The sequence below is a fragment of the Lissotriton helveticus genome, chromosome 9, assembly GCF_964261635.1.
Source record: "Lissotriton helveticus chromosome 9, aLisHel1.1, whole genome shotgun sequence".
Classification (NCBI taxonomy): domain Eukaryota; kingdom Metazoa; phylum Chordata; class Amphibia; order Caudata; family Salamandridae; genus Lissotriton; species Lissotriton helveticus.
Genome location: NC_136070.1, coordinates 51,107,536 through 51,133,847, shown reverse-complemented (window position 1 = coordinate 51,133,847; position 26,312 = coordinate 51,107,536). Strand labels below are relative to the sequence as shown.

The window sequence follows — 26,312 nt, the reverse complement described above, 5'->3', positions numbered from 1 at the left end:
ATTCCAATGTGTGAGGCGGGCCTCGGACTTCGAGGGGATGTGCCCTCGTGCCGAGAACTAATTAAGAGGCACTTCTGTTCCTCCCACCCATCAACCTCCTGAAAAAGCTTCCAAACTTAATGGACCTCGGCTGCTCACAGCCTACAAAGGCGACCTGGAAACCCATTCCGTGCAGTGGTTTCCAGTCAAGAGTTCACTGACCTATAGGGCAAGGAATAACTATACGAGAGGGTTATTAGTCTGTCTAGAAATGAACCTTGAGGTCGAAGAGGTCAGTTATCTGGTCTTAAGATGATGGGGGACCTGCACCCAGTGAAATTGGTGTGACCCTGGCATCTCATGGAAATATTAGCAGGATCCTCACCCACAGGTACCACCAGTGGCATGCTTCATCATCGGATCTTCACGCACTGCATCTGGTGTGAGTGTGTGGGCTCAATGCAGTTTGTAAGATATATTGAGGCAGATAACTGACCTCTTAGAACTTAAGATTTAATTTCTCGACAGGTTAACCCTCTCTTTTGTAATTATTGGTTCTATCCATAGAGGCTGAGGGTTACCCCTTTTTAGATTCTCACTCCCGGGTGGTTATTTATCTATAAGGTAATCCGACAGTGCTGGTCTGACAGATCAGTATGTGGGCTACAGTTTTAGCAGTATGTGGGCCTGTTTTATCGCCAGGTAGGCCGTTTTTAGGTTTCGACTGCAAAAAGCTGCGCAAGCAGCTTTTGCGCAGGAGAAATCTAATGAGAACTGTAGTGTGGGTTTGGGTCGGCCCTCGTCATTCATTGGCTGGCTCCATAAATGGAGCATAGCCATTGGACGAGGGGCCTGTCCGTCAATGCCGGACCAGATTCGGGGGCGTTCCCGAGATTCTTTGGCTTTTGCCGACGTCACGCGACGTCAGCCGAAAGCCGGGAACGCCCCCGAATCTGGTCCGGCATTGCCGGCACTTCTGCGTCTCTCCACCCCCCTTTCCCGCCCCCTCCCGCTTGTTGCCTGATGCTGGCCTCGCAATGGCGCTGCGTCTCTCCTCCCCCTTTCCCGCCCCCTCCCGCTTGTTTCCTGATGCCCGCCTTCCTGCTCCGGCCGTCGTGTGCACAGCCGTTTTGCCCGTGAAAATCACCGCGATAACTGCAGGGAATGAGTAATATCGGATGAGTATTCAATATTACATGGCATTCCTGAATTAAAACGTACCTTTTACCAGAATGAGACCTGATGGTTATTTCAAAATCTGAACTTGCTTATTTCAACCAAACCCTGACGCGCGTTTCTCGCTATGATGCGTTTCAGACATTATAAAGCGCGCGTGGTCAATTAACAGCCGCAATTTGTCAATAATGCTCGCGAGGGCTGATGTGCTCGAGAGCGCGCCGCTGCGGTGAAAGAAAGGTGCAAATAATTGTTTTGCGAGCTCGGCGCGTGAGACCGCTGTAATCACGGAGGCTGATTTACAAATGCAGCCTTGAAGCTTTCTCAGCTTCCTGCGGAGCCGGAGACTGTTACTTTGGCACTCGTTGCCGTGCCCTTGTAATCACCGCTCAAAACTCTGTCCTGCGCCTTCCAATCGGCGCCCCCTTGATTTAGCACCTCACTCTGTGCTAACAAGGTGTCCTCGGGTTCCGAGCAGGGGCCGCAATCGGGGAATTGTTAATGGGGCGGCTCATTAAGAGTTGCTCCACTAGTTTGGGTAATTTAGTAACTGTCGAAACTGCGAGTTGATTTCTGCTTCACAGAGGCCTGACATTGAAATATGGAACAGATAACATATCAGGCGGCGAGGGCCTGTTAATAATCAGTGCGGGCTTTTATGACGTCAGCGCGTTCAACGTGACAGACTCTACCTCAATTAGTAAGAGCAAGCATGTGTGGACGCGAGCAAGGGAGAGTTCACAGGTAATGCCAATACATACGTCGTCAAAATAACCCATTTTGTGACCAAACATTGATGCGAATTTCAGGGTTTAAGCGGAAACAGTGTTTCATAAAATGCATGTACACATGCTTAGGCGTGTGAGAGAAGCTGTGTGTTATATGCGTATGTCTGTTCACGTCGATGTCTATGTACGTTTGTGTTTGATATTGTGTATTTGTGTATTTGTGTGATTGTGCGTGGAACATGTGTAATTGAGAGCAGGTGTGGGTCTGTGAATGTGAGAGAGAGTGTAAATGTTTGGCGTGTTGGTATGTGTTAGCTATACAGACCGGTCTTTATGCAGTGGAGTGTGAGTGTGTAACTGGACATGCGCAAGTTGGAAACGTTAATATGTGTGTGTATGTGTGTATGTGGACAAAGATAGAGATATACACAGGTATGCACATAGCCAAAGGATAGATGGGTGAGAGTAAGCATGCCCATATGTTTGACAGTGTGAGACTTGATGAGAGTAGAGTGAAAGAGAGTGTGTATGAGCACGAGTGCTTGTGAGTGCAAAAGGGTGTGTAGAGACCTTCACAGAGGCATTCAGTCAGCCAGAGAGAGAGAGAGAGCTACAGGTAGCCGGAAAGGCACACATAGATTGGAAATGGATGGATGTGTGGATGCATAAATGAATGGAAGAATGGACTGACGGTGGGCGGATAGATGGAATGTGGATAGATGGATCTATGTATGTTTGTATGTGTGTGTTTGTGGGTGTGTTTGATGGATGGATGGCTGAATGGTTGGGAGGATGGATGGCTGAATGGTTGGAAAGACGGATGGATGGACTGATGCATGGACGGAATGATGGCTGAGTGAGGGAATGCATGGACTTTTAGAAGGAGCATATATATTGACAAAATGTACCTGAGGTGACAAATATTGATCATTATAATGATATAAAACAGTGTATATTATTTGGTGAAGTACATCATGTTCTACAGTGCACTTAGTAGTTCATAATATTGTTAAGTTAGAATATATTTCAACAAGAGGTACATACTGAATACATGCACCGGATTTCACAGTTGAACACAAATTGGTACTGGAGAGCAATAGGCAAATGCTGTATTTATTTGTTAAAATCCATTGCTGTTCATACTGTTCTGTTAGCCGGGTCTGGTGCAGTGATGTAATTGGGTCTGTGGTTTAAATTGTACAAATGTATTGTTTACCACACCATGCAAACACAACGCACTCTCCCCTCTTGCCCTCATGCGGTCTCTTCTTAGCACACACACCAAATCACTCTCCTGCCCAACTACCCACAAGCAACCTCCATCCACGCATGTAGAGGCCATTCCATAGAGACAACATCAACAAAACATACGGGGGAGGACCAGAGTGCTCTGCTGCTCTCCTACTTCTGAGGAGACATGTGGAAGAGATAAGAGCTTTACATTTTCTCGCACAACGACATTCATGAGGTAGGGGGCCAAGTGTGTGTGAGTAGGAGAGACTGTCCGGGGTTCAGGCCGTAGCTCAGTTGAGCCCCCAGGTTATTGCCTCCTTTTCTAATTGTCTGAAAAAAGGTAGCCTCAACATGGGTGGGGTGATCAGCATGCATGGAAGCCATTTGTTTTCTTGCCTGCTGGGACCTTGCATCTTCTCCAGCTCGTCTCAACCAATTTACTTCCTGCCTGGGTGCTGGTGGTCGTGTGTTCGCCAGACTACGAGGACAGAAAGAAACCTAGTACCATGCGGATGCATGTATGGGTGGGTATTACCATGTACTCATCAGTGTGTCTGCGTTTGTGAGCGTGTATGCATGTATGTTGGTCTGTGGTGGGTGGCCTGTGGAACAATGGTGATGGTGGATTGTTGTGATTCTCTGTGACATTATGATGGCCACCACAGGCAGAATGTTGTCCCTAGTATATTATGGACTTTTTTAGCCCTATGGTGGCAATCACTGCCGTTTTGGTGGACAGGCCATATTGTTAGCACCCGTGGCATATTGTTGCTTGCCATGGCATTGTAGTGCCCACTCACATAAATGTTGCCCTACAATATTGTGAGCATTCATGGCATTATTGTGGCCATCGATGGCACAGTGATGGCCCACATAAACGTAGTGGTAGTTATCCCTGGCATTATGGTTGCCTGCATTGGGATTCTGGTGGCCAATCCCAGCATATGGTCGACACCCTTGATGTGTTTTCAGCTTTCTTGACATAATAATGGCTATCTTAATTAAAGTTTTATTCATCCCAGGCATAGTGGTGGACATGTCTGCTCTACATTTTATAGATACTCGTGACACCTTGACTGCATTTTTAGGTCGAGTGGACCTGATAGCACAAGCTGTCTAGCTGTCTAGTCTAGCATCAGCTTTTAAGTGTTGTGTGAGACACGGCTGCTTGCACAGAGCTGGGTGAGGGATGGGCCTACAGCACAGGGCGAGGAGCTGTGTATGGAGACGTTGGTGTCCTGATGAGCAGGGTAGTAGTGCTGTGTGCAGGGGTAATGCTGCAGGGAGGAATGTGGTGCTGTGTGAAGCAAACTTTTTGTTATCATTTCGGTGGGTTCTGCTGGGTGGAAGAGTAATGCTGAGGTGAGCACATCCCAGTGCTGTGAGGAGCAGTAATGCTGTTTTGAGGAGAGTGGATAGTGCTGTGTGTAACAGTTATTGTACAGGGAGCACATTGCACCATTGCTGAGCTGGGAGTGCACCGCTCAGTTCTTCCGTAAGTACGGTGTGTAGTGTCCCATTGAGCCTTCATGCTGTAGTGCCCACGGTACATTCTGATGCACAGCACTGCAAGTGGATACGGCAATGCCTGACGAGAGCATCCCATATTATCAAGCAGTATGCTTTCTGGAGGGAGCCTTATTGGGCAAACTGAAATCAAGATGATCGTCAAATGAAGCTTGATCCAAGTCTGTTACTGCCAAGGAGGTCTGTGATGAGAGGGCACAGCATGCAGCCTGCCCAAACAAGGTTTGTAGTTCACTGCACACAGCCAGAACATGCTAGGATTGCCTGGTAAGATCTCTGTCTATTGTAGAAAGAGTTTACTGTGAGATCACTGTCTGCTGTCAGAACATACTAAAATTGCAGATGTAAGGCCCAAACATGTCACCACAAGATTCTGTAGTTAGTTTACTGTGTGCACCCAGAACTTGCAAGGACTGTATGGTTTGGTGGCTGCATGCCGCAAGAATGTGAAGATCGTGCTGGCATGGTCCAACAATGCGGCCGACTCTCACAAGAAATCAGTGGCGAGGTTACTGGATTCAGATACAGCATGCCAGTATTGAAGAGCGAGGTTGCTGCAAGCAGCTGTGACAGGTGATGCCTGTTGAGGCGAAGTCCATACATACAAGCGGCCCACACTAGGATTGTATTGGTGGGTTAGTGAATGCAGTCAGCCTACACAAGAAGGTGTTTGGGAATTGATGCAGAAGAACATGTGAAGAGTACAGAGGTGAGGTCCATTTACGCAGCTAGAACATGCAAAGCTTGCAGAAGGAGGGCCCTATATGCATCCAGGACCTGTGAAGGTGGCAGAGGTGAGGTCACAGCCACCCTCTGACAGATTCTGATTCGGCATCCTCATGAAGTCAGAGTACCTCAATGTTGCATGATAAGGTAATTATGCTGCCAGAACACACGAAGCTTGATTAGATGAGGGCGTTGCATGTAGTCAAAATCATGGCAGAGCTGTACTGTGACATACTGTTGGTGGATGCAAACTGAATATGGATTGCTTTGTGGCTATTTCTGTGCTTGCAAGTAGCTGCCTGCACATGCAGTGACTTGATGTTGGTGCTTGTTTAAAGAGAGATGACCCCTCTCACTGCTTGGATGAGTTAGAGTGAGGGATGCGACTCGAGGGCTTCTCACACACACCCTTGTCCAATCTCATTCATCTCTCTTCCTTGGTTTTCTGTCTTTATTTTTTGTCCCTTGTTTTTGTAGTGGCTTTCCTAAAACGGGTCCTTTTAGGTTTGTGTGTTGTGTCGCACATTGCCTAGTTAACTTTGCAGAAGTCGTTATCTCTTTATATTAAAGTGTGCTGAGTTTGGAGGACCAGGCGACAGGGGATGTGTGTGGATCTCTGTAATAAAACTGCTAAGTCGTGCACCATTCTGTGATGAGCCTCTCTACCGTTTTTATTATCCATTCCATGAGGGATCCCAGACATGGTTCCTAGGGTTATTTAAAATAAGGTTTTGATGTTCTTCATGTGATAAGCCTGTTGTAAGACGCAGTCTCAAACATTTAAAACACTGCCAAAAGTTAAGCCTGTTTTGAATTATATGCATTTTTTCTTTACATTTTTGCACTTTTTTTCATTTTGACCCTTTTTTGCTCAGTTTCCAAGTACTTAGAAATTACTTTTTTAAGAGGTTATCTGTAATGACATGGCTGGTACTCCTCGACTACATACTCCTCTTTGCTTCAAAAGCTGCTAGTGGATGTCTAGCTTGTGCCCCACCTGGAGAGTTGCCTGAGTGTGAAGGTGAGGTGGTGGCGCTAAGAAAAGTTTCCTGGAAAGGCTCTATGTACACACGATGTATGTGTCTGCTGGCATTTTGGAGTTAGGAGTGCAGTTGTTCCTTTTAGGTGTGCATATCAGACACGTAGGTTGCAGTTGATGTTTGTCCTGTACCGTGTATCTTTGTGACGGCACACAGCAGAGGTGTGCCAGTGCAGATGATGGGCATCCGCCCCCTAGTTCCCCTTCCCCTGGCAGTGCTTAATTTCCTGCCACCTGGCTGTGCTTGCTTCCCTGCCCCCTCGCTGTGCTTGCTTCCCTGCCCCCTCGCTGTGCTTGCTTCCCTGCCCCCTCGCTGTGCTTGCTCTCCTGAGTGTGTGTGTGGCTCTGGGTGGGTGTGTGTGGCTCTGGGTGGGGGTGTGGGTGTGGCTCTGGGTGTGTGTGTGGCTCTGGGTGTGTGTGTGTGTGTGTGTGTGTGTGTGTGTGTGTCTGTGGCTCTGGGTGTGTGTGTGTGTGTGGCTCTGTGTGGGTGGGTGTGTGTGTGTGTGTGGCTCTGGGTGGGTGTGTGTGTGTGGCTCTGGGTGTGTGTGTGTGTGGCTCTGGGTGTGTGTGTGTGTGTGTGGCTCTGGGTGTGTGTATGTGGCTGGCTCTGGGTGTGTGTGGCTGGCTCTGGGTGTGTGTGTGTGTGTGGCTCTGGGTGTGTGTGTGGCTCTGGGTGTATGTGTGTGGTAGTAATTGCTGTCTGCTGAGCTCGTCCGTAGGGTACAATAGGTCTCACATTTGCGAGAGATTAAGCTAATGGCAATGTAAATGACAAAGCCATTTATTTATGGTTTATCAAAACCAACACAAATACAAATTTTGTCATTTAAAATGCCAATAGCTCTAACTTTTCCAAAGGCGAAACCATTGCATTGTAAATGCTTGTTTACTGTTGATTTGAAGATGTATTGCCTGCAACACACAAACGCATGTAGTCTTCCACACCTTGCAAAATACCCATACAGCGTGGCTTTACAAGTTAAAACTGGCCTGCAAATGTATGCCAAGTCTTCAGCTGTCCGGTTCGCTAATGGGGGCCATTTAGATTCTGGTGCCGAGAATGGTGTGAATTCGGCTCCTATCCAGATGACTGGGCGAAGGGTGCAGATATTGTGTGACGCACGGTGGCACCATTTATGTTGGCAGATTCGAGGATGTCCCTACGCAGCTCTCGATATGCTCTCCTCCTTCACTCTATCTCTTCCTTTGCTACTCTCTATATACATCAATCAATCGATCAATCAGTTATTTGTAAAGCGTGGCAAATCACTAATGAGTGTCTCAAGGTGCAGGTTGCAGGGTGGTGCTTTTCTCATTCGAACAGACAGGTCTTAAGTCCCTTCCTGAATTGCTGTAGTGATGGGGAGGTTCTGAGGTGCAAGGGGAGGCTGTTCCAGGCTCGGGCCGTCAGACGGAAGAAGGAGCTTCCTCCGCCTGTGGCTCTGTGGATCTGAGAGTACCTACGAGGAAGAGGGAGGAGGATTGTAGGTGTCTGGTTGGTTGGTTGAGGGTCAAGCACTTGATATATGTTGGTCCAATGTTGTGTCGGGCTTTGTATGCGTGGGTCAACCATCTCAAGTCTTTTCGTTTTTCCATGTGCTGCTCTTACACGTGTCCCTGTTCCCTAACCTCTACTGTTTTCAAGTTTCTACACTCTCCATACCCCATTCTACAGTCCCTTCCCTCACCCCATGCTGTACTTGACTATCTTCACTCCTGTTGTTCAAAGCCACTCATCTTCCACTCGCAGTCCTCAATTCTGTTATATCCTCTAAGCTTCTCCCAAGTGTTTTCTCTTTGAGGAATTCACAAACTCCTGCGTTCTAAGGCTGGGTATCAGCGCTGTTCACTCCACTCTTCCATCTCCATCAAGCTTTCTCTCGCGATGCCTTCTCATACCTCTAGTTGCCCTGTTTTCTACTCTCTTCCTTCACCTGTATTCTCAAATGTCTCCTCTGTTCCTGTGGGGTTTTCAAGTCCCTTCTCCCTATTCGGCTCAGTAGTGTCCACCCTCCTTTGTTGTTCTCACGCCTCAGTTCTTCCCCTGATGTTCTTGACTTCTATTTTCTTACACTACTGTGGCGTCTATTCTTTACCTTCTTCTTTCATATTCATATCTCTTCTCTCAGATCTCTAGGCTCGTTTCTCTCTATGCTATAGCTTTAGGAAGGTAGATGTCTCTTTCCTAAAGAATTGTCCAACTGCCTACGCTCTCCTCAAGCATGACGGCTCTCTCTTTGCTGTTCTTTTCCTTGGAGAAAAAAAGTTTTTGTGCCCCAGTGCTATTCTTAAGTCTTCTTCTTTCTTCGTGTGTTGTTTTCTAAGCTCTCGCTTCTCTCCCAGTGCGGTTTAAAGCCTTTCTCACGGCTGTTCACCAATTTCTTTGGTTTTATTCCCTCCCCTGGGCCTTTCAAGGGTCTTTTTTCACCTGAGCGGGTTGGGTGGGTTTGTGGTGGAGTTCAGTTATTTAAGGCTACTGGTACCAATAACATGATGGTATTCATTTTAATTCAAATCAGATATCGAACTTCCATTTTTTATTAGTAAAAAACCAATTTCAACAAAAAAAGACACTGACAAATTCTTAAATTCTTCCTTGGAACATAATTTTGGGGTTATACAGGGGATTGCGAGGCTCACATGTTTTATAGTCTTTGAATTAATTGTCCCACGTAATTAAAAACTTTGCAATCTTCCATCATCCTGATTGTGCCAGTTCAGATTTTAAGCTAATACCAGGTATTAACGCTCCGTGGCAGACTTAAAGAAAGGGGGATATGTCTTCCCCAATTACACAGCGATATTGCGGTTTGCATCCTGATGTTGCTGCATCTTGGCATCTTTCCCTAGTATGTTGCTTTTGCAGACGGCTCATAATGTCCCCTCAGACTAGACAGTCCATCACTTTCTCGCCACTGCACGTGGGTCTGACACTTCGACACCATAATCTGTGGGATGGCCCCTCACTGCAAACAAAATGAACAACAGCAGGATCCATCGTTTTATTTTAGCCTTAAGGTTGCTTTGGACTCACTACCAGTTCTTCTGATAAAAGTGTGTCCCGCCGGGGTCAGGTCTACACTGCCCAGGTGTGTCCTCCTGCAGGTGACGGGCAGTGGGTACCGGGTATCAGAGGACAGGTGTGTAATAGGTTCAGCCCTGCTGAAGGTGGCGAGTGGGGCACCTGGCTGCCCCTTAACCCCTTCGCCGCATGGCAAAATCCGTCGTGGTGCGAGGGAGGGTGGGGCTGGGCGTGGCGCTCTGGTACTTGGGACGGCTTTGGCCTGTCATGAGTCCCAGTGGGCGTGTGCTCATGACGGCCGGGAGCCGTCTGAACTCCGCTCACTGATTAATTCTCCCGCACAGGTGGGGAATTAATCGCGCTTGGGCGGAGCGGCAACGTTCGGACGGCTACCGGCCGTCATGAGCACACGTCTACTGTGACTCATGACGGGCGGGAGCTGTCCTGAGCATGGAAGGAGTTAACTGGTTTCATTCTGGAAACAGGCAGCCAGTGCCGCCAGAGCCCAGGATGCAGAGAGGTGTGTCTGGTGGGAGCCGGGGCCGAGGTGCGCAGGGCCACAGGGGAGTGGGGGTGCTCTGGGGGAGGGCTAGTGTGTGGTGATGGAAGCACCCAGGGACACATGGTACACTTGGTACAGGAGCATAGGGGCACCGGGGAGAGAGACAGGACACACTTCGATCTGATCAATGCCCAGCACTGGTGTGGCACGGGTAGTGCAAGGCACGCGCTGCACTGACATCAGGTTTCAGGGCTAGGAGAGCCTAGGAGTGCACGGTAAGTGTGAGTTAGGTGAGATGCCAGGAGGTCTGACACCCCGAGGAGGTGTATGCAGCGATGGGCTACCGTGGTGGGGCGCCCCAGCAAGAGGGGCTCAGATTGGAGAATCAAGGACATTTTTGTGTCGAAGCAGCAGAGCCCAGGGGTGCTCTGGAAGAACTATGAGGACTGAGCACAGGATAAGCAAGGGGTGAGGTACACTGAAAGAATTATGAGGACTGAGCGCTAAGACCGCAAGGGGTGAGGTGCTCTGAAAGAATTATGAGGACTGAGCGCTAAAACGGCAAGGGATGAAAAGAACTATGTAGGGACTGAGCACAGGATAAGCAAGGGGTGAGGTACACTAAAAGAACTGAGGACTGAGCACTAAGACAGCAAGGGGTGAGGTGCACTGAAAGAACTATATGTGGACTGAGCGCTAAGACAGCAAGGGGTGAGGTGCACTGAAAGAACTATATGTGGACTGAGCGCTAAGACAGCAAGGGGTGAGGTGCACTGAAAGAATTATGAGGACTGAGCGTTAAGACAGCAAGGGGTGAGGTGCTCTGAAGGAACTATGTGAGGACTGAGCGCTAAAACGGCAAGGGGTGAGGTGCTCTGGAAGAACTGTGTGAGGACTGAGCGCTAAGACAGCAAGGGGTGAGCTCCGCTGACAGAACTGTGAGGACTGAGCGCTAAGACAGCAAGGGGTGAGGTGCTCTGAAAGAACTATGGGGACTGAGCGTAGGATAAGCAAGGAGTGAGGGGCTCTGAAAGAAGTATGAGGATTGAGTGCTAAGACAGCAAGGGGTGAGGTGCTCTGAAAGAACTATGAGGGCTGAGCGCTAAGACAGCAAGGGGGGAGGTGCTCTGAAGGAACTATGCGAGGACTGAGCGCAGGATAAACAAGGGGTGAGGTGCGCTGACAGAACTATGTGAGGACTGAGCGCTAAGACAGCAAGGGGTGAGGTGCTCTGGAAGAACTGTGTGAGGACTGAGCGCTAAGACAGCAAGGGGCGAGGTGCTCTGAAGGAACTATGCGAGGACTGAGCGCTAAGACAGCAAGGGGTGAGCACCGCTGACAGAACTGTGAGGACTGAGCGCTAAGACAGCAAGGGGCGAGGTGTACTGAAAGAACTATGAGGACTGAGCGCAAGGGGCGAGGTGCTCTGAAGGAACTATGCGAGGACTGAGCGCTAAGACAGCAAAGGGTGAGGTGCACTGAGAGAGCCACATGAGGACTGAGCGCAGGATAAGCAAGGGGTGAGGTGCGCTGACAGAACTATGTGAGGACTGAGCGCTAAGACAGCAAGTGGTGAGGAGCTCTGGAAGAACTATGCGAGGACTGAACGCTAAGACAGCAAGGGGTGAGGAGCTCTGGAAGAACTATGCGAGGACTGAACGCTAAGACAGCAAGGGGTGAGGTGCACTGAAAGAACTATGCGAGGACTGAGCGCTAAGACAGCAAGGGGTGAGGAGATCTGGAAGAACTATGCGAGGACTGAATGCTAAGACAGCAAGGGGTGAGGTGCTCTGAAAGAACTATGCGAGGATTGAGCGCAAGATAAGCAAGGGGTGAGGTGATCTGAAGGAACTATGCGAGGACTGAGCGTTAAGACAGCAAGGGGTGATGCGCTCTGGAAGAACTATGAGAACTGAGCGCTAAGACAGCAAGGGGTGAGGTGCTCTGAAAGAACTATGCGAGGACTGAGCGCTAAGACAGCATGGGGTGAAAAGAACTATGTAGGGACTGAACGCTAAGACAGCAAGGGGTGAAAAGAACTAAGTAGGGACTGAGCGCTAAGACAGCAAGGGGTGAGGTGCACTAAAAGAACTATATGTGGACTGAGCGCTAAGACAGCAAGGGGTGAAAAGAACTATGTAGGGACTGAGCACTAAGACAGCAAGGGGTGAGGTGCACTGAAAGAACTATATGAGGACTGAGCGCTAAGACAGCAAGGGGTGAGGTGCACTGAAAGAACTATATGTGGACTGAGCGCTAAGACAGCAAGGGTTGAAAAGAACTATGTAGGGACTGAGCACTAAGACAGCAAGGGGTGAGGTGCACTGAACTGACTATGTGAGGACTGAGCGCTAAGACAGCAAGGGGTGAAAAGAACTATGTAGGGACTGAGCGCTAACAGCAAGGGGTGAGGTGCACTGATAGAACTATGCGAGGACTGAGCGTATAAGACAGCAAGTGGTGAGGTGCTCTGAAAGAACTATGCGAGGACTGAGCGTATAAGACAGCAAGGGGTGAGGTGCTCTGAAATAACTATATGTGGACTGAGCGCTAAGACAGCAAGGGGTGAGGTGCACTGAAATAACTATATGTGGACTGAGCGCTAAGACAGCAAGGGGTGAGGTGCTCTGAAATAACTATATGTGGACTGAGCGCTAAGACAGCAAGGGGTGAGGTGCTCTGAAATAACTATATGTGGACTGAGCGCTAAGACAGCAAGGGGTGAGGTGCACTGAAAGAACTATGCGAGGACTGAGCGCTAAGACAGCAAGGGGTGAGGTGCACTGAAAGAACTATGCGAGGACTGAGCGTATAAGACAGCAATGGGTGAGGTACTCTGAAGGAATTATGAGGACTGAGCGCTAAGACAGCAAGGGGTGAGGTGCGCTGACAGAACTATGTGAGGACTGAGCGCTGAGACAGCAAGGGGTGAGGTGCACTGAACGAACTATATGTGGACTGAGCGCTAAGACAGCAAGGGGTGAAAAGAACTATGTAGGGACTGAGCACTAAGACAGCAAGGGGTGAGGTGCACTGATAGAACTATGCGAGGACTGAGCGTATAAGACAGCAAGTGGTGAGGTGCTCTGAAAGAACTATGCGAGGACTGAGCGTATAAGACAGCAAGGGGTGAGGTGCACTGAAAGAACTATGCGAGGACTGAGCGCTAAGACAGCAAGGGGTGAGGTGCACTGAAAGAACTATGCGAGGACTGAGCGTATAAGACAGCAATGGGTGAGGTACTCTGAAGGAATTATGAGGACTGAGCGCTAAGACAGCAAGGGGTGAGGTGCGCTGACAGAACTATGTGAGGACTGAGCGCTGAGACAGAAAGGGGCGAAAAAAACTATGCAGGGACTGAGCGTATAAGACAGCAAGGGGCGAGGTGCTCTGAAGGAACTATGCGAGGACTGAGTGTATAAGACAGCAAGGGGTGAGGTGCTCTGAAGGAACTATGTGAGGACTGAGCGATAAGACAGCAAGGGGTGAGGTGCTCTGAGAGAACTATGCGAGGACTGAGCGCTGAGACAGCAAGGGGTGAGGTGCACTGAACGAACTATATGTGGACTGAGCGCTAAGACAGCAAGGGGTGAAAAGAACTATGTAGGGACTGAGCACTAAGACAGCAAGGGGTGAGGTGCACTAAAAGAACTATGTGAGGACTGAGCGCTAAGACAGCAAGGGGTGAGGTGCACTGAAAGAACTATATGTGGACTGAGCGCTAAGACAGCAAGGGGTGAAAAGAACTATGTAGGGACTGAGCGCTAACAGCAAGGGGTGAGGTGCACTGATAGAACTATGCGAGGACTGAGCGTATAAGACAGCAAGTGGTGAGGTGCTCTGAAAGAACTATGCGAGGACTGAGCGTATAAGACAGCAAGGGGTGAGGTGCTCTGAAATAACTATATGTGGACTGAGCGCTAAGACAGCAAGGGGTGAGGTGCCCTGATAGAACTATGCGAGGACTGAGCGCTGAGACAGCAATGGGTGAGGTACTCTGAAGAAACTATGTGAGGACTGAGCGCTGAGACAGCAAGGGGTGAGGTGCGCTGACAGAACTATGTGAGGACTGAGCGCCGAGACAGAAAGGGGCGAAAAAAACTATGCAGGGACTGAGCGTATAAGACAGCAAGGGGCGAGGTGCTCTGAAGGAACTATGCGAGGACTGAGTGTATAAGACAGCAAGGGGTGAGGTGCTCTGAAGGAACTATGTGAGGACTGAGCGATAAGACAGCAAGGGGTGAGGTGCTCTGAGAGAACTATGTGAGGACTGAGCTCTGAGACAGAAAGGGGCGAAAAAAACTATGCAGGGACTGAGCGCTGAGACAGCAAGGGGTAAGGTGCTCTGAAAGAACTATGTGAGGACTGAGCTCTGAGACAGAAAGGGGCGAAAAAAACTATGCAGGGACTGAGCGTATAAGACAGCAAGGGGTGAGGTGCTCTGAAGGAACTATGCGAGGACTGAGTGTATAAGACAGCAAGGGGTGAGGTGCTCTGAGAGAACTATGCGAGGACTGGGCGCTAAGACAGCAAGGGGCATGTGTGAGGTGCACTGAAAGAGCCACATGAGAGGTCAGGGGATGTTTTCGCTCTGGGACAACCAGGCAGGTGTGAGGTGCACTGGAGGAGCCAGGGGGTGTTTTCGCTCTGGGACAGTCAGGTGTGAGGTGCTCTGATGGAGCCAGGGAGTGTCCGCTCTGAGACAGGCATGTGTGAGGTGCTCTAACGGAGCCAGGGGGAGTCTTCGCTCTGGACAGCCAGGCAGGTGTGAGGTGCACTGAAGGAGCTCCTGTGGTGATAGCGCTGCCAGAGCCCCGGGGCTGGGATGCGAGGGTAGCACGCGTGGTCCACGCCTGACCAAGCAGCACATAAGACCTGTCTAAAGGGTTAGCACGAGTCTAGAAGAGAGGAGAGGTCACACTTCAGCCGGGGTATCTGTTCCTTGCTGGGGGCCAGGGGAGGAAGGCACGTGGAGTCCGGAAGGATGCGGTGGCGGCTCTGCACACGGGCCCCGGGCGGGTGATGATGATGGGGCGCGGCCCTGGCGGGGGTGTTTGGCCGACCTGCGCGCTGGTGACCCCGGCGGGGTTCAGCCCGAGTTCAGGCCGGCTCTTGGCAGCCGAGTGCGGCTCAGGAAGGCCGGATTGCTTCCGGATCCGCCCCCTCTCCGGGCCTCGGGGCGGCCGCCCTGCCGGAGCCCAGGGTGACGATGTCGGTGGGGAAGCGGTCCTGCAGCAGGATGCCGCGGTCCCGGTGGACGTCCAGCTCCTCGATGAAGCCGTACCAGTAGATGACCAGCCCCGGGCCGAACCTGCGGAGAGAAGAAACGAGAGAGTTAAACGACAGGGCCTGACACCACCAACTCCAAACAAACCCCAAACCTGCAGGAGAGAAGCGAGAGGGTTAAACCAGGGCGCCTGACACACCACCAAACAAACCACAAACCTGCGGGAGAGAAGGGAGAGGGTTAAACCACGGGGCCTGAGACACCACCAAACAAACCACAAACCTGCGGGAGAGAAGGGAGAGGGTTAAACCACGGGGCCTGAGACACCACCAACTCCCACCAAACAAACCCCAAACCTGCAGGAGAAGCGAGAGGGTTAAACCACGGGGCCTGAGACACCACTACAAAACAACCCCCAAACCTGCAGGAGAGAAGGGAGAGGGTTAAACCACGGGGCCTGACAAACAAACCCCAAACCTGCAGGAGAGAAGCAAGAGGGTTAAACCACGGGGCCTGACAAACAAACCCTAAACCTGCGGGAGAGAAGCGAGAGGGTTAAACAAGGCGCCAGACACACCACCCCGAAACAAACCCCAAACCTGCAGGAGAGAAGCGAGAGGGTTAAACCACAGGGCCTGAGACAGCACTACAACCAAACAAACCCCAAACCTGCAGAGAGAAGCGAGAGGGTTAAACCACAGGGCCTGAGACACCACCACAAAAAAAACCCAAACCCGAAGGAGAGAAGCGAGAGGGTTAAACCACAGGGCCTGAGACACCACCAAGAAACAAACCCCAAACCTGCAGGAGAGAAGGGAGAGGGTCAAACCATGGCACCTGACACACCATTAGAAACAAACCCTAAACCTGCAGGAGAGAAGGGAGACAGCATGGCGCCTGACGCACCGCCACTAAACAAACCCCAAACCTGCATAAGAGAAGGGCGAGGGTTAAACCATGGCGCCTGACGCACCGCCACTAAACAAACCCCAAACCTGCATAAGAGAAGGGCGAGGGTTAAACCATGGCGCCTGACGCACCACCACCAAACAAACCCCAAACCTGCATAAGAGAAGGGCGAGGGTTAAACCATGGCGCCTGACGCACCGCCACTAAACAAACCCCAAACCTGCATAAGAGAAGGGCGAGGGTTAAACCATGGCGCCTGACGCACCACCACCAAACAAACCCCAAACCTGCATAAGAGAAGGGCGAGGGTTAAACCATGGCGCCTGACGCACCGCCACTAAACAAACCCCAAACCTGCAGGAGAGAAGGGAGAGGGTCAAACCATGGCGCCTGACACACCATTAGAAACAAACCCAAAACCTGCAGGAGAGAAGGGAGAGGGTCAAACCACAGGGCCTGAGACACCACCAACTCCCATCAAACAAACCCCAAACCTGCAGGAGAGAAGGGAGAGGGTCAAACCACAGGGCCTGAGACACCACCAACTCCCATCAAACAAACCCCAAACCTGCAGGAGAGAAGGGAGAGGGTCAAACCACAGGGCCTGAGACACCACCAACTCCCATCAAACAAACCCCAAACCTGCAGGAGAGAAGGGAGAGGGTCAAACCATGGCACCTGACACACCATTAGAAACAAACCCTAAACCTGCAGGAGAGAAGGGAGACGGTTCAAGCATGGCACCTGACACCGCCACTAAACAAACCCCAAACCTGCATAAGAGAAGGGCGAGGGTTAAACCATGGCGCCTGACGCACTACCACCAAACAAACCCCAAACCTGCAGGAGAGAAGCGAGAGGGTTAAACCCTGGCACCTGACACACCATTAGAAACAAACCCTAAACCTGCAGGAGAGAAGGGAGACGGTTCAAGCATGGCACCTGACACCGCCACTAAACAAACCCCAAACCTGCATAAGAGAAGGGCGAGGGTTAAACCATGGCGCCTGACGCACCACCACCAAACAAACCCCAAACCTGCAGGAGAGAAGAAAGAGGGTTAAACCCTGGCACCTGACACACCACCAGCTCCCACCAAACTAACCCCAAACCAGCAGGATAGAAGTCAGAGGATTAAACAATGGCGCCTGACACACCACCACGAAACAAACCCCAAACCTGCAGGAGAGAAGGGAGAGGGTTCAAGCATGGCGCCTGACACACCACCACTAAACAAACCCCAAACCTGCAGGAGAGAAGCAAGAGGGTTAAACCATGGCGCCTGACACACCACCAACTCCCACCAAACAAACCCCAAACCTGCAGGATACAAGGGAGAGGGTTAAACCATGGCGCCTGACACACCACCAACTCTCACCAAATAAACCAAGCGCCAACCAAACACCAGGCCCGGCTCAGTGCCAGTCACAAACATAGCGCCTGACACACCACCAGCTCATAGGCAACAAACCCAGCCCAGGGCCAATCAAATACCAGCCTGCGACTCACTGCCAGCCACACACCAGGCTCTGGCTCCAGGCTCACTGCCAGCTACAAACCACCCAGCAGCTCAGTGCCAATCACAAACCACCCGCAGCTCAGTGCGAATCACAAACCACCCGCAGCTCAGTGCGAATCACAAACCAGGCCCGCCCACGGCCAATCATAAAACAGGCTCCGCTGAGTGCCAATCACAAACTACCCCGCGGCTCAGTGCCAATCACGGTGCAAATCATAAACCAGGCCCGGCTCAGTGCCAATCACAAACCAGGCTCTGGGTCAGTTACCATCACAAACCAGTCACGGACGGAATGCTGAATGATTCAGTCATTCACCCCCAGTCAAGAGATCTGGGTTAAATCCATCGTTCTTTTGCTCACTACGCCATCCCAGTTTGGACCCGGTCATATGCAAATCAGTCTTGACCCTGTGCCTCATGGGAACAGTCCAGACTGAACTGCCAGGTCAGGTCCTCCCTGGACCGGAAACAAGCATCCTGGGACCAGGTACAGGGTATGTCACCCTTCATCAGCCAGGCTAGCTTGAATCCAGTGGCACAGTGAGCAAGGGACCCACGTCTGGCATACCCATCCCACTTAGGGCAAAAAGTGTAACTGCACTTAGGACGAAAAGTGTAACTGCGACAAATATTGGACGGAATGCTGAATGATTCCAACACTCTCCCCCAGTCAAGAGATCTGGGTTAAATCCATCCTTCTTTTCCACTACACCACCCCAGTTTAGACCCAGCACGACAGCACAAGGTGGAAGAGCAGACGGCAAGCACGAGGTGGAAGAGCACCAAGTGAACACTAGGTGGAAGAGCGTCAGGAAAGCACGAGGCGGTAGTGTGCCAGGAAAGCACGAGGTGGAAGAGCACCAGAAGAGCAAGAGGTGGAAGAGCACCAAGTGAGCACAAGGTGGAAGAGCACCAGGAGAGCACGAGGTGGAAGAGCGCCAGTAGAGCACGAGGTGGAAGAGTGCCAAGAGAGCACGAGGTGAAAGAGCGTCTAGTGAGCAGGAGGTGGAAGAGCACCAGGAGAGTACGAGGTGGAAGAGCGCCAGTAGAGCACGAGGTGGAAGAGTGCCAAGAGAGCACGAGGTGGAAGAGTGTCTAGTGAGCATGAGGTGGAAGAGCGTCTAGTGAGCACGAGGTGGAAGAGCGTCTAGTGAGCATGAGGTGGAAGAGCTCCAGGTGAGCATGAGGTGGCAGTGCGCCAGGATAGCACGAAGCGGAAGAGGGCCAGAAGAGCACGAGGTGGAAGAGCACCAAGTGAGCACGAGGTGGAAGAGCACGAGGTGGAAGATCAGAAGGCGAGAATAAGGTGGAAGAGCATAAGGTGGAAGAGTAGATGGCGAGCATAAGGTGGAAGAGTAGATGGCGAGCACGAGGTGGAAGAGCGCCAGGTGGTCACGAGGTGGATGAGCGGCAGGTGGAAGAATGCCAGGTGAGCATGAGGTAAAAGAGCGCCAGGTGAGCTCCAGGTGGAAGAGCGCCAGGTGAGCTCCAGATGGAAGAGCGCCTGGAGAGCACGAGGTGGAAGAGCAGAAAGCGGGCACGAGGTGGAAGAGCAGACAGCGGGCACGAGATGGAAGAGCACCAAGTGAGCACGAGGTGGAAGAGTGTTAGACGAGGAGGAAGAGCACCAGGTGAGCATGAGGTGGAAGGGGTATATCTGCTTTTTCTGAACCCACAACCTTAAGGGAAAATTACACTCCAAGTAACAGTTGCACCATTTTTCGTTTCCATTGCTGCTCTGAAACATTTTCTAGTACAGACTTCCATCCCTTGCAGGACATGAAGGGTCCCAATGAATGCATTGTTGTAATGGGGTGTGTGAAAGATGCAAGACTCGCTGAGGCTTGTTGCCACCAGGCAAAGCACTAACTAGTTTGAAGGATTTTTTTTAGACTAGTTTTCTTTCCTACCGCTGCCAGACCAATGAAAACAGCAAAAGCTGTAGAAAGAGCACCGGGAGAAGCAGCACTCCTTTGCTGAAGGATGACGCCGGCTGCTGTCCCAGTTACAAAATACAAACAAGGGGGTATGCCCAAATCACCCTCCTATACCTGGGCATGTAACATCAAAGATGTATAGCAAAAAGAAATAGTACGGGGGGACCAATCAATCGTTTATTCACGTTCAAGGCACCATCAATTACCCTGCCGTTTCAATTATTTAGAAAATCTACATATACATGGTTCCAACAAATACACGTGTCATGTGACGGAGCTGAGTACAAACAAATCAGATCAATAATTCCTCATACTTTAAACATGATATATACAAGACACAAACAATGACTGAAAATCACATATAAATCACATTCATATATATGATACAATACATATACACAATATATACAACATGAAATGAAATTAAATGAATTTGTACTTGTATAGCGCACTTATACCTCATGGGGTTTCTTGGCGCTGTACTCATACCGCTGTGGAACCCTTCCTGGCTTTTCCCTGTGAAATGCCCACTCCTGGGCACCCCAAGTTGAAGCCAGGCACCCCAGTGCTGTTGGAGCCGTTGTGGAGATTAAGCAAGCTATTGCCCAGAGTTGCAGAGTGGGACCCATGATTAGAATAGGAACCGAGGCGAGAATTATCAGGTCCGAGGAAATTGAGCCCAAGACCCGCCGAGGCGGGAATTGAACCCTGGTCCTGAGCCAGACCTCTGCATCAGGGTCTGCCGCTCTAACCATTGAGCCACACTTCTCCACTCGCCTAACCCTAATAAAGACAAAAAGGGAATGTACACTCCTTACTCCGAGTAGTACACTCTGAGGAAGTCCCTTTTTGCGCCCGAGGTATCACACCTCTAATCTCATTACTCTCTAAGCGCCCTCACTCTAGGAAAAAATCTAATTAATAGGATTCCTCATATGTATGTCCAAAGGCAGCAGTATCACTTCATGCATCACAACCTGTACTATCTGCAGCACTATCCCTTCATGCATCACAACCTGTACTATCTGCTTCAGGCATCGGCACAGAAATGGGGCTTTGAGGGATTCATGAAGCCGAGCCCAAAAAGCTGCCTGCAGTAAAGACCGTGGTACTGTGCAGAGCTGCTCGGGTGCACAGACGACTAAGGAGTAAGAGCAGCAATACAATCCACATGTGTAGCAAACAGTTTTTTCGTTGCAGTACTCCTCCACTTTCATCCTGGTTTCTGGCGCAACTTTGACTGAGAGTATGCCGGGTTCCTGCTAATCAGGTCCCCAGCACCAGTGTTCTTCCCCTAAACTGTTCCACAATTGGCACTTCAGCCCCCCTAGTAAATGATACCCCTGGTAACTTGGGCATTGGGACTGAAGGGAGTCCACTAGGGTTGCAGCACGAATTGTGCCACCCTGGGGACCCCTCACCAAGATCATGCAAACTGCCGTGGCTTGGTGCAGACAAAACCGAAGAGACGACGTGGCACACAGCCCTGTGTGCCATGCCTGCAGACACTGCATGAGATATAGATAAAACACCCCTATGGCAGGCCTTACAGACCAAATGAACATCTGCCTGCGAAGATGTGACCCACAATATCGAAGTCCATGCTTAGACATTGTAAGTGAACATGGAAGCTATCCCGAGAACAAGGGCTGGACACTCATCACTACGAAGTCCCCAGCTCCATGATGGCTTCACTGTACCCCAAGATGTTTGGTACCAAACATCTCGTCTTAATAAACCCGCACTGCTGCCAGTGTCGGATGTATTAATAAATGCACACAGAGAGCACCTTTGAGGTGCCCCCTGAAAACCTACCGACTACTAGGGAGTTGACTGGCTGGTCTCTGCCAGCCTGCCATCACTAGACATGTTTCTGACCCCCTGAGGTGAGGGCCTCTCGGGGGTCAGGACAAAGCCTGGTCTGGGCAGAGGTGTTCACACCTTCCTTAAGCAGGATGGGCATCCCAGAGCGGGAAGCTGCAAAGGCCCTGCCGCCTTTGAAATGCGACCCAGATAGTGAAAGATGCCACCCTCCAGTCCAGACCCCACTTTTTAGCAAGAGGACAGGTGCGAAAATGTGTTAGATTAGGAGGTTGGCCCACACCTAACCAGCACCACCCCTAAGATGGGGCAGCTGATGAGGACCCCACTTTTTGGAATCCTCTATCTTGTGTTGGAAATATTTAGGCTATTAGGGTCAGGGTTATACCCACATCCCACAGGAAGTGGTCATATAGAGGGTGTGGTCACCCTAGGATACAGAAAACTATTGCCTACTACCTGGTACTCCCCTTAATGCCCCACAATTGAGTATTTAGGTGACACTCCTCGACCCAGAACTTCAGATTTGACAGACCTAAAGAAGAAAAGGACAAAGAAGAGCTGCTAAACTTGAGACCTGAGACCCTGCCGTGGAGTTTTGGGGCAAATCCCTGCCTGCCTCTTCAAGGCTCGACAATCGAGGTGAACTATCTTATCCTGCTGCTGTGTGGCCTCCAAGAACCCCAGAGGACCACCAGCCTTCATTAATTGCGAAGAACTCCCTTGGAAACGAGGAGCTACTCCCCTGCAGTTTGTAGGCACTGAAAACTGCTGAGTCCGATCAACCAACTTGCTTCTCACCAGCTTGACCGAAGCAGCAACTGACCAGGAAGTGGTACGCATGCTCTGGATGGTCAGATCAGTCTTCCCCTAGAGTGTGGAGGCACCAGGACCGACCGGAACTGTGCAGTACTAATCCACAAAGAGTCCAGTCGGGACTCCAACTGCCGAGGAGGCAAGCACCCATCGAAAGACATCAGCACCCCTGAGACCCACTCTCAGAGTGGCCCAGCAGTCCTGAAATCGTCCCTGCCAGCTGTCTGCTCCTGACCGCGTAGACCACCTTTGCGCACAGAGTCCGGCTGACCTACCTGTTCTACACCCAGCCTGGGTAACGACTAATCAGCGGTGTTCCCACGCTGCTGAGGCCCTTGTGACCTGAGCCACCGCTTGGGAGCTCTCTGACTTGCCTACAAGTCCCATACTGCAGCCTGTTTCTAGGTGACCCCACTTCTTCGTAGCACGCCAGCTACCAGCGGCATCAGCACTCTGCTCCCAGACGAATCCAGGGCTCCCCCAATGGACGGCTGGTAGAACACTGGACCTTGGCTTGCTACCACTCCGAACCCAGAAGGTGAACCCCTAGAACTGTCTGCCTGATTTTCTATGCATTTCTGCTTTTTCCTTCCACAGGAATCCATTGTGCATAATTGCGCACAACGGTAAACTGTTTTCCGAACTTTGATAATTTATAAGAAAAACAGTACTTACCACTGAACGAAGTTCTTAGTTTGATAATACATTTAAAAAATAAATGTTATTTTTCAAAATTGGTCTCGGATTAATTCTTTCAGTGTTGGTCTTATTTATTGCCTCTGTGAGTACAACAAATGCTTAGCACTACCCTCTGATAAACCTAACTCCTCGTCCACACTGCCACAAATAAAGCGTTCGTATTATCTACTTTTGCCTGTCGGTCAACTGGGGACTCACTGGATTCTCTACACAGAGTACTTCTTTTTAGTGCAGCATATAGGGAGCCAGCCTCATACAACATGCTTGTGTTCTCAGTCCATAGAGAGCCTACTCTAGAAGGAAGGAGAGTGATCTCACATCATCCCACTGACAGGCCGGGAGAGCTGGGGTAGGGGAGGTCATATCCCACTGCCAGGAGAGCTGGCGCAGGTGAGCTCCTATCATCCCACTGCCAGGAGGGCTGGCATAGGTGAGGTGATATCATCCCACTGCCAGGAGAGCTGGGGTAGGTGAGGTGATATCATCCCACTGCCATGAGAGCTGGCGTAGGTGAGGTGATCTCATCCCACTGCCAGGAGAGCTGGGGTAGGTGAGGTGATATCATCCCACTGCCGGGAGTGCTGGGGTAGGTGAGGTGATCTCATCCCACTGCCATGAGAGCTGGCGTAGGTGAGGTGATCTCATCCCACTGCCAGGAGAGCTGGCGTAGGTGAGGTGATATCATCCCACAGCCAGGAGAGCTGGGGCGGATCAGGTATTATCATCCCACTGTCAGGAGGGCTGGGGTAGGTGAGTCCATATCATCCCACTGCCAGGAGGGCTGGGGTAGGTGAGTTCATATCTCACGGCCATGAGCGCTGGGGTAGGTGAGGTCATATCTCACTTTCCCGGGAAGCTGGGGTAGGTGAGTTCATATCATCCCACTGCCAGGAGGGCTGGGGTAGGTGAGGTGTTATCCCACTGCCAGGAGGGCTGGGGTAGGTGAGGTGTTATCCCACTACCAGGAGAGCTGGGGTAGGTGAGGTGTTATCCCACTACCAGGAGAGCTGGGGTAGGTGAGGTCACATCCCAGTGCCAGGAGAGCTGGGGCAGATCAGGTGTTCTCATCCCACTGCCCGGCCAGCAGAACTGGGGCAGTTGAATTCATCTCCCACCCTGCTGCTGCCAGGAGAGCTGGGATAGGTAGGTGACCTCACATCATACCCCACCTGCCGTCCAGCAGTCTCTTCCCCAGCCCAACTGAACTATTCAGTGGCGCCTCCTGCAGGAAGCTTTGCGCCCAAACATGCCACTGACTCCACACTAGCCCAGCTGGTCTTCCAGAGGTATCTGTCTGTCCTTAAACCTCGGGTTTCGCCAGCAGGCTCATCAGGGGTGTAGCTTCCATTGGTGCAGCAGGTGCAGTGGCACCGGGCCCAGAGGCCTGAGGGGCCACAGGAGCCTGATTCGTGCTGTATTCTATCATTCAAACAACAGACGGGAGACCCATTCCCTTCCCTCCACTAGGCCCGTGACACACTGGCTAGGCACCTCACACTTGACATTAGCCTCACCACGACCAGGCTCGTGCCCTTCTCAAGCGTGACCTCACCCACGTGATTCACAAGAGCCTGGGTTCGGAGGAAGCCCCTGCACGAAAACCAAAGTTGTCAACATAAAAACATGGTTATTTCAGCCCCTGCCCCGACAGAGCCCCAGGGGGCCCTCCGGAAGCGCCTCGCGGGGTGACGGGCCGTACAGGAAGTGCAGGCCCGAGGCCGCAAGTTAATAAAGAAGTCATCACCATCCATCACTTTCTGCACCACTCGCAGGGCTCCCGCCCCCTGCAGAGAGCACTTAATTAAAGGTAACCCTGCTTCTGGTAACCTCCCGCAGGAAATGTACAATACAGTCGTAAATCAGCACGTGCTTGGGGTGGGAGGGGCGGCGGGGGCGCGCACAGAGCCAAACTTGTGCAAGTTCAATGTCAGAAGCTGCCAGCCCCCTCGGGCGTGATCAGCCAGGGACTGAGGCCTGCCAACAACAACAGGGCAGAGGGGGGCTGCTGGGAGTGCCAAGTCCCGGCACAAGTTCACCGACATGTCACGGGAAGGACGCTCTCCGGGCCCGTGCCCGCCAGCCTCACTCGCCCATGGTGAAAGGAGCTTTGTCCAGCAGACGGACAGGTCCAGTCACACGGACACCTGTCTGGCTGGGCGCGTTCGCCTCTGTCTGCGCTCACGATGCTGTTAGAGCTACATGTTTTCTTTCTGTCTACAGTTTCTTGAGCACAGACAAAAGCATACGCGCTCAGCCATATAGTATCTCGGATACAGAACAAGAAAACACCCGCATAAAACAGAATCTTGAGCGCTATCAAAAGCAAGCACACTCAAACAGTAGCTTGCAGACAGAAAGAAAACACCCAAATCTAAGAGCATCTTCAACAGAGACAAATCAATGCGCTGAAATACAGTAGCTTTGAGAGAGAACAAAACCCATCTAGATCTAATAGCACCTTGAGCGCAGACAAACCAAGGGCTCAAACAAACAGTAGCTTTGAGATGGAAAAAAAAACCACCTAGATCTAATATCATCTTGAGCACAGACAAATCAACACGCTCAAACAAACAGTGGCTTGCAGACAGAAAGAAAACACCCAAATCTAAGAGCATCTTCAACGCAGACAAATCAACGCCCTGAAACACAGTAGCTTTTGAGAGAGAACAAAACCCATCTAGATCTAATAGCACCTTGAGCGCAGACAAACCAATGGCTCAAACAACCAGTAGCTTGCAGACAGAATAGAAATAGAATCTTAAGCGCAGACAAAAGCAAACATGCTCAACAAACAGTAGCTTGCAGACAGAAAGAAAACACCCAGCTGTAATAGCATCTTGAGCGGAGACAAATCAACGCGCTCAAACAAACAGTAACTTTGAGATGGAAAAAAAAAACACCTAGATCTAATACCATCTTGAGCGCAGATAAATCAACGCGCTCAAACAAACAGTAGCTTGCAGACAGAAAGAAAACACCTATATCTAATGGCGCCTTGAGCGCAGAGAAATCAACGCGCTCAAACAAACAGTACCTTGCAGACAGGAAGAAAACACCTATATCTAATGGCTTCTTAAGTGCTGAGGAAAGCAAAGATGCACATGCAAATGGCATCGGTCTTACAAAAAACATTGCCATGCTCACCTTGCATACAGAGGAGGGACATGATCGTCTCTGAATACAGGTTCAACCTTCAAGTCTTCTAACCTGTGGTCTGCAGACCCCTGGTCAGGGGGTCTGTGACTGCTTAGAAAATTAAGTAATATTCACAAATTAGTAAAGTGTGTATGAATAAAGAAGCAAAATGCCCCAGGCTAGTGGATGGACAACGCTAGCCGCCTTGAAATAGTTAACTGCTACCTTTATGATTTTAATAAGTTATTATTGCTCGGCCACACAAACTCACCTCTGTAAGACTGGAGTTATTGCAATCCTTTCAAGCTTTAAGTAAG

At 50.7% G+C, this 26,312-nt stretch overlaps 1 protein-coding gene across 2 annotated transcripts in view; it reads right to left on the bottom strand.

Moving 5' to 3' along the window:
- Positions 1-14,749: 14,749 nt before the first annotated feature.
- Positions 14,750-26,312, bottom strand: part of CDIN1 (CDAN1 interacting nuclease 1) — a 682,509-nt gene continuing 670,946 nt past the window's right edge. Inside the window, exon 12 of one of the 2 annotated variants that reach the window (XM_078661977.1) lies at positions 14,750-15,243. In XM_078661977.1, the coding sequence (XP_078518103.1) occupies positions 15,063-15,243 (181 nt within the window). In that variant the 3' untranslated portion in view covers positions 14,750-15,062. The remainder of the gene's footprint in view (positions 15,244-26,312) is intronic. The other variant, XM_078661976.1, reaches the window with a different exon arrangement.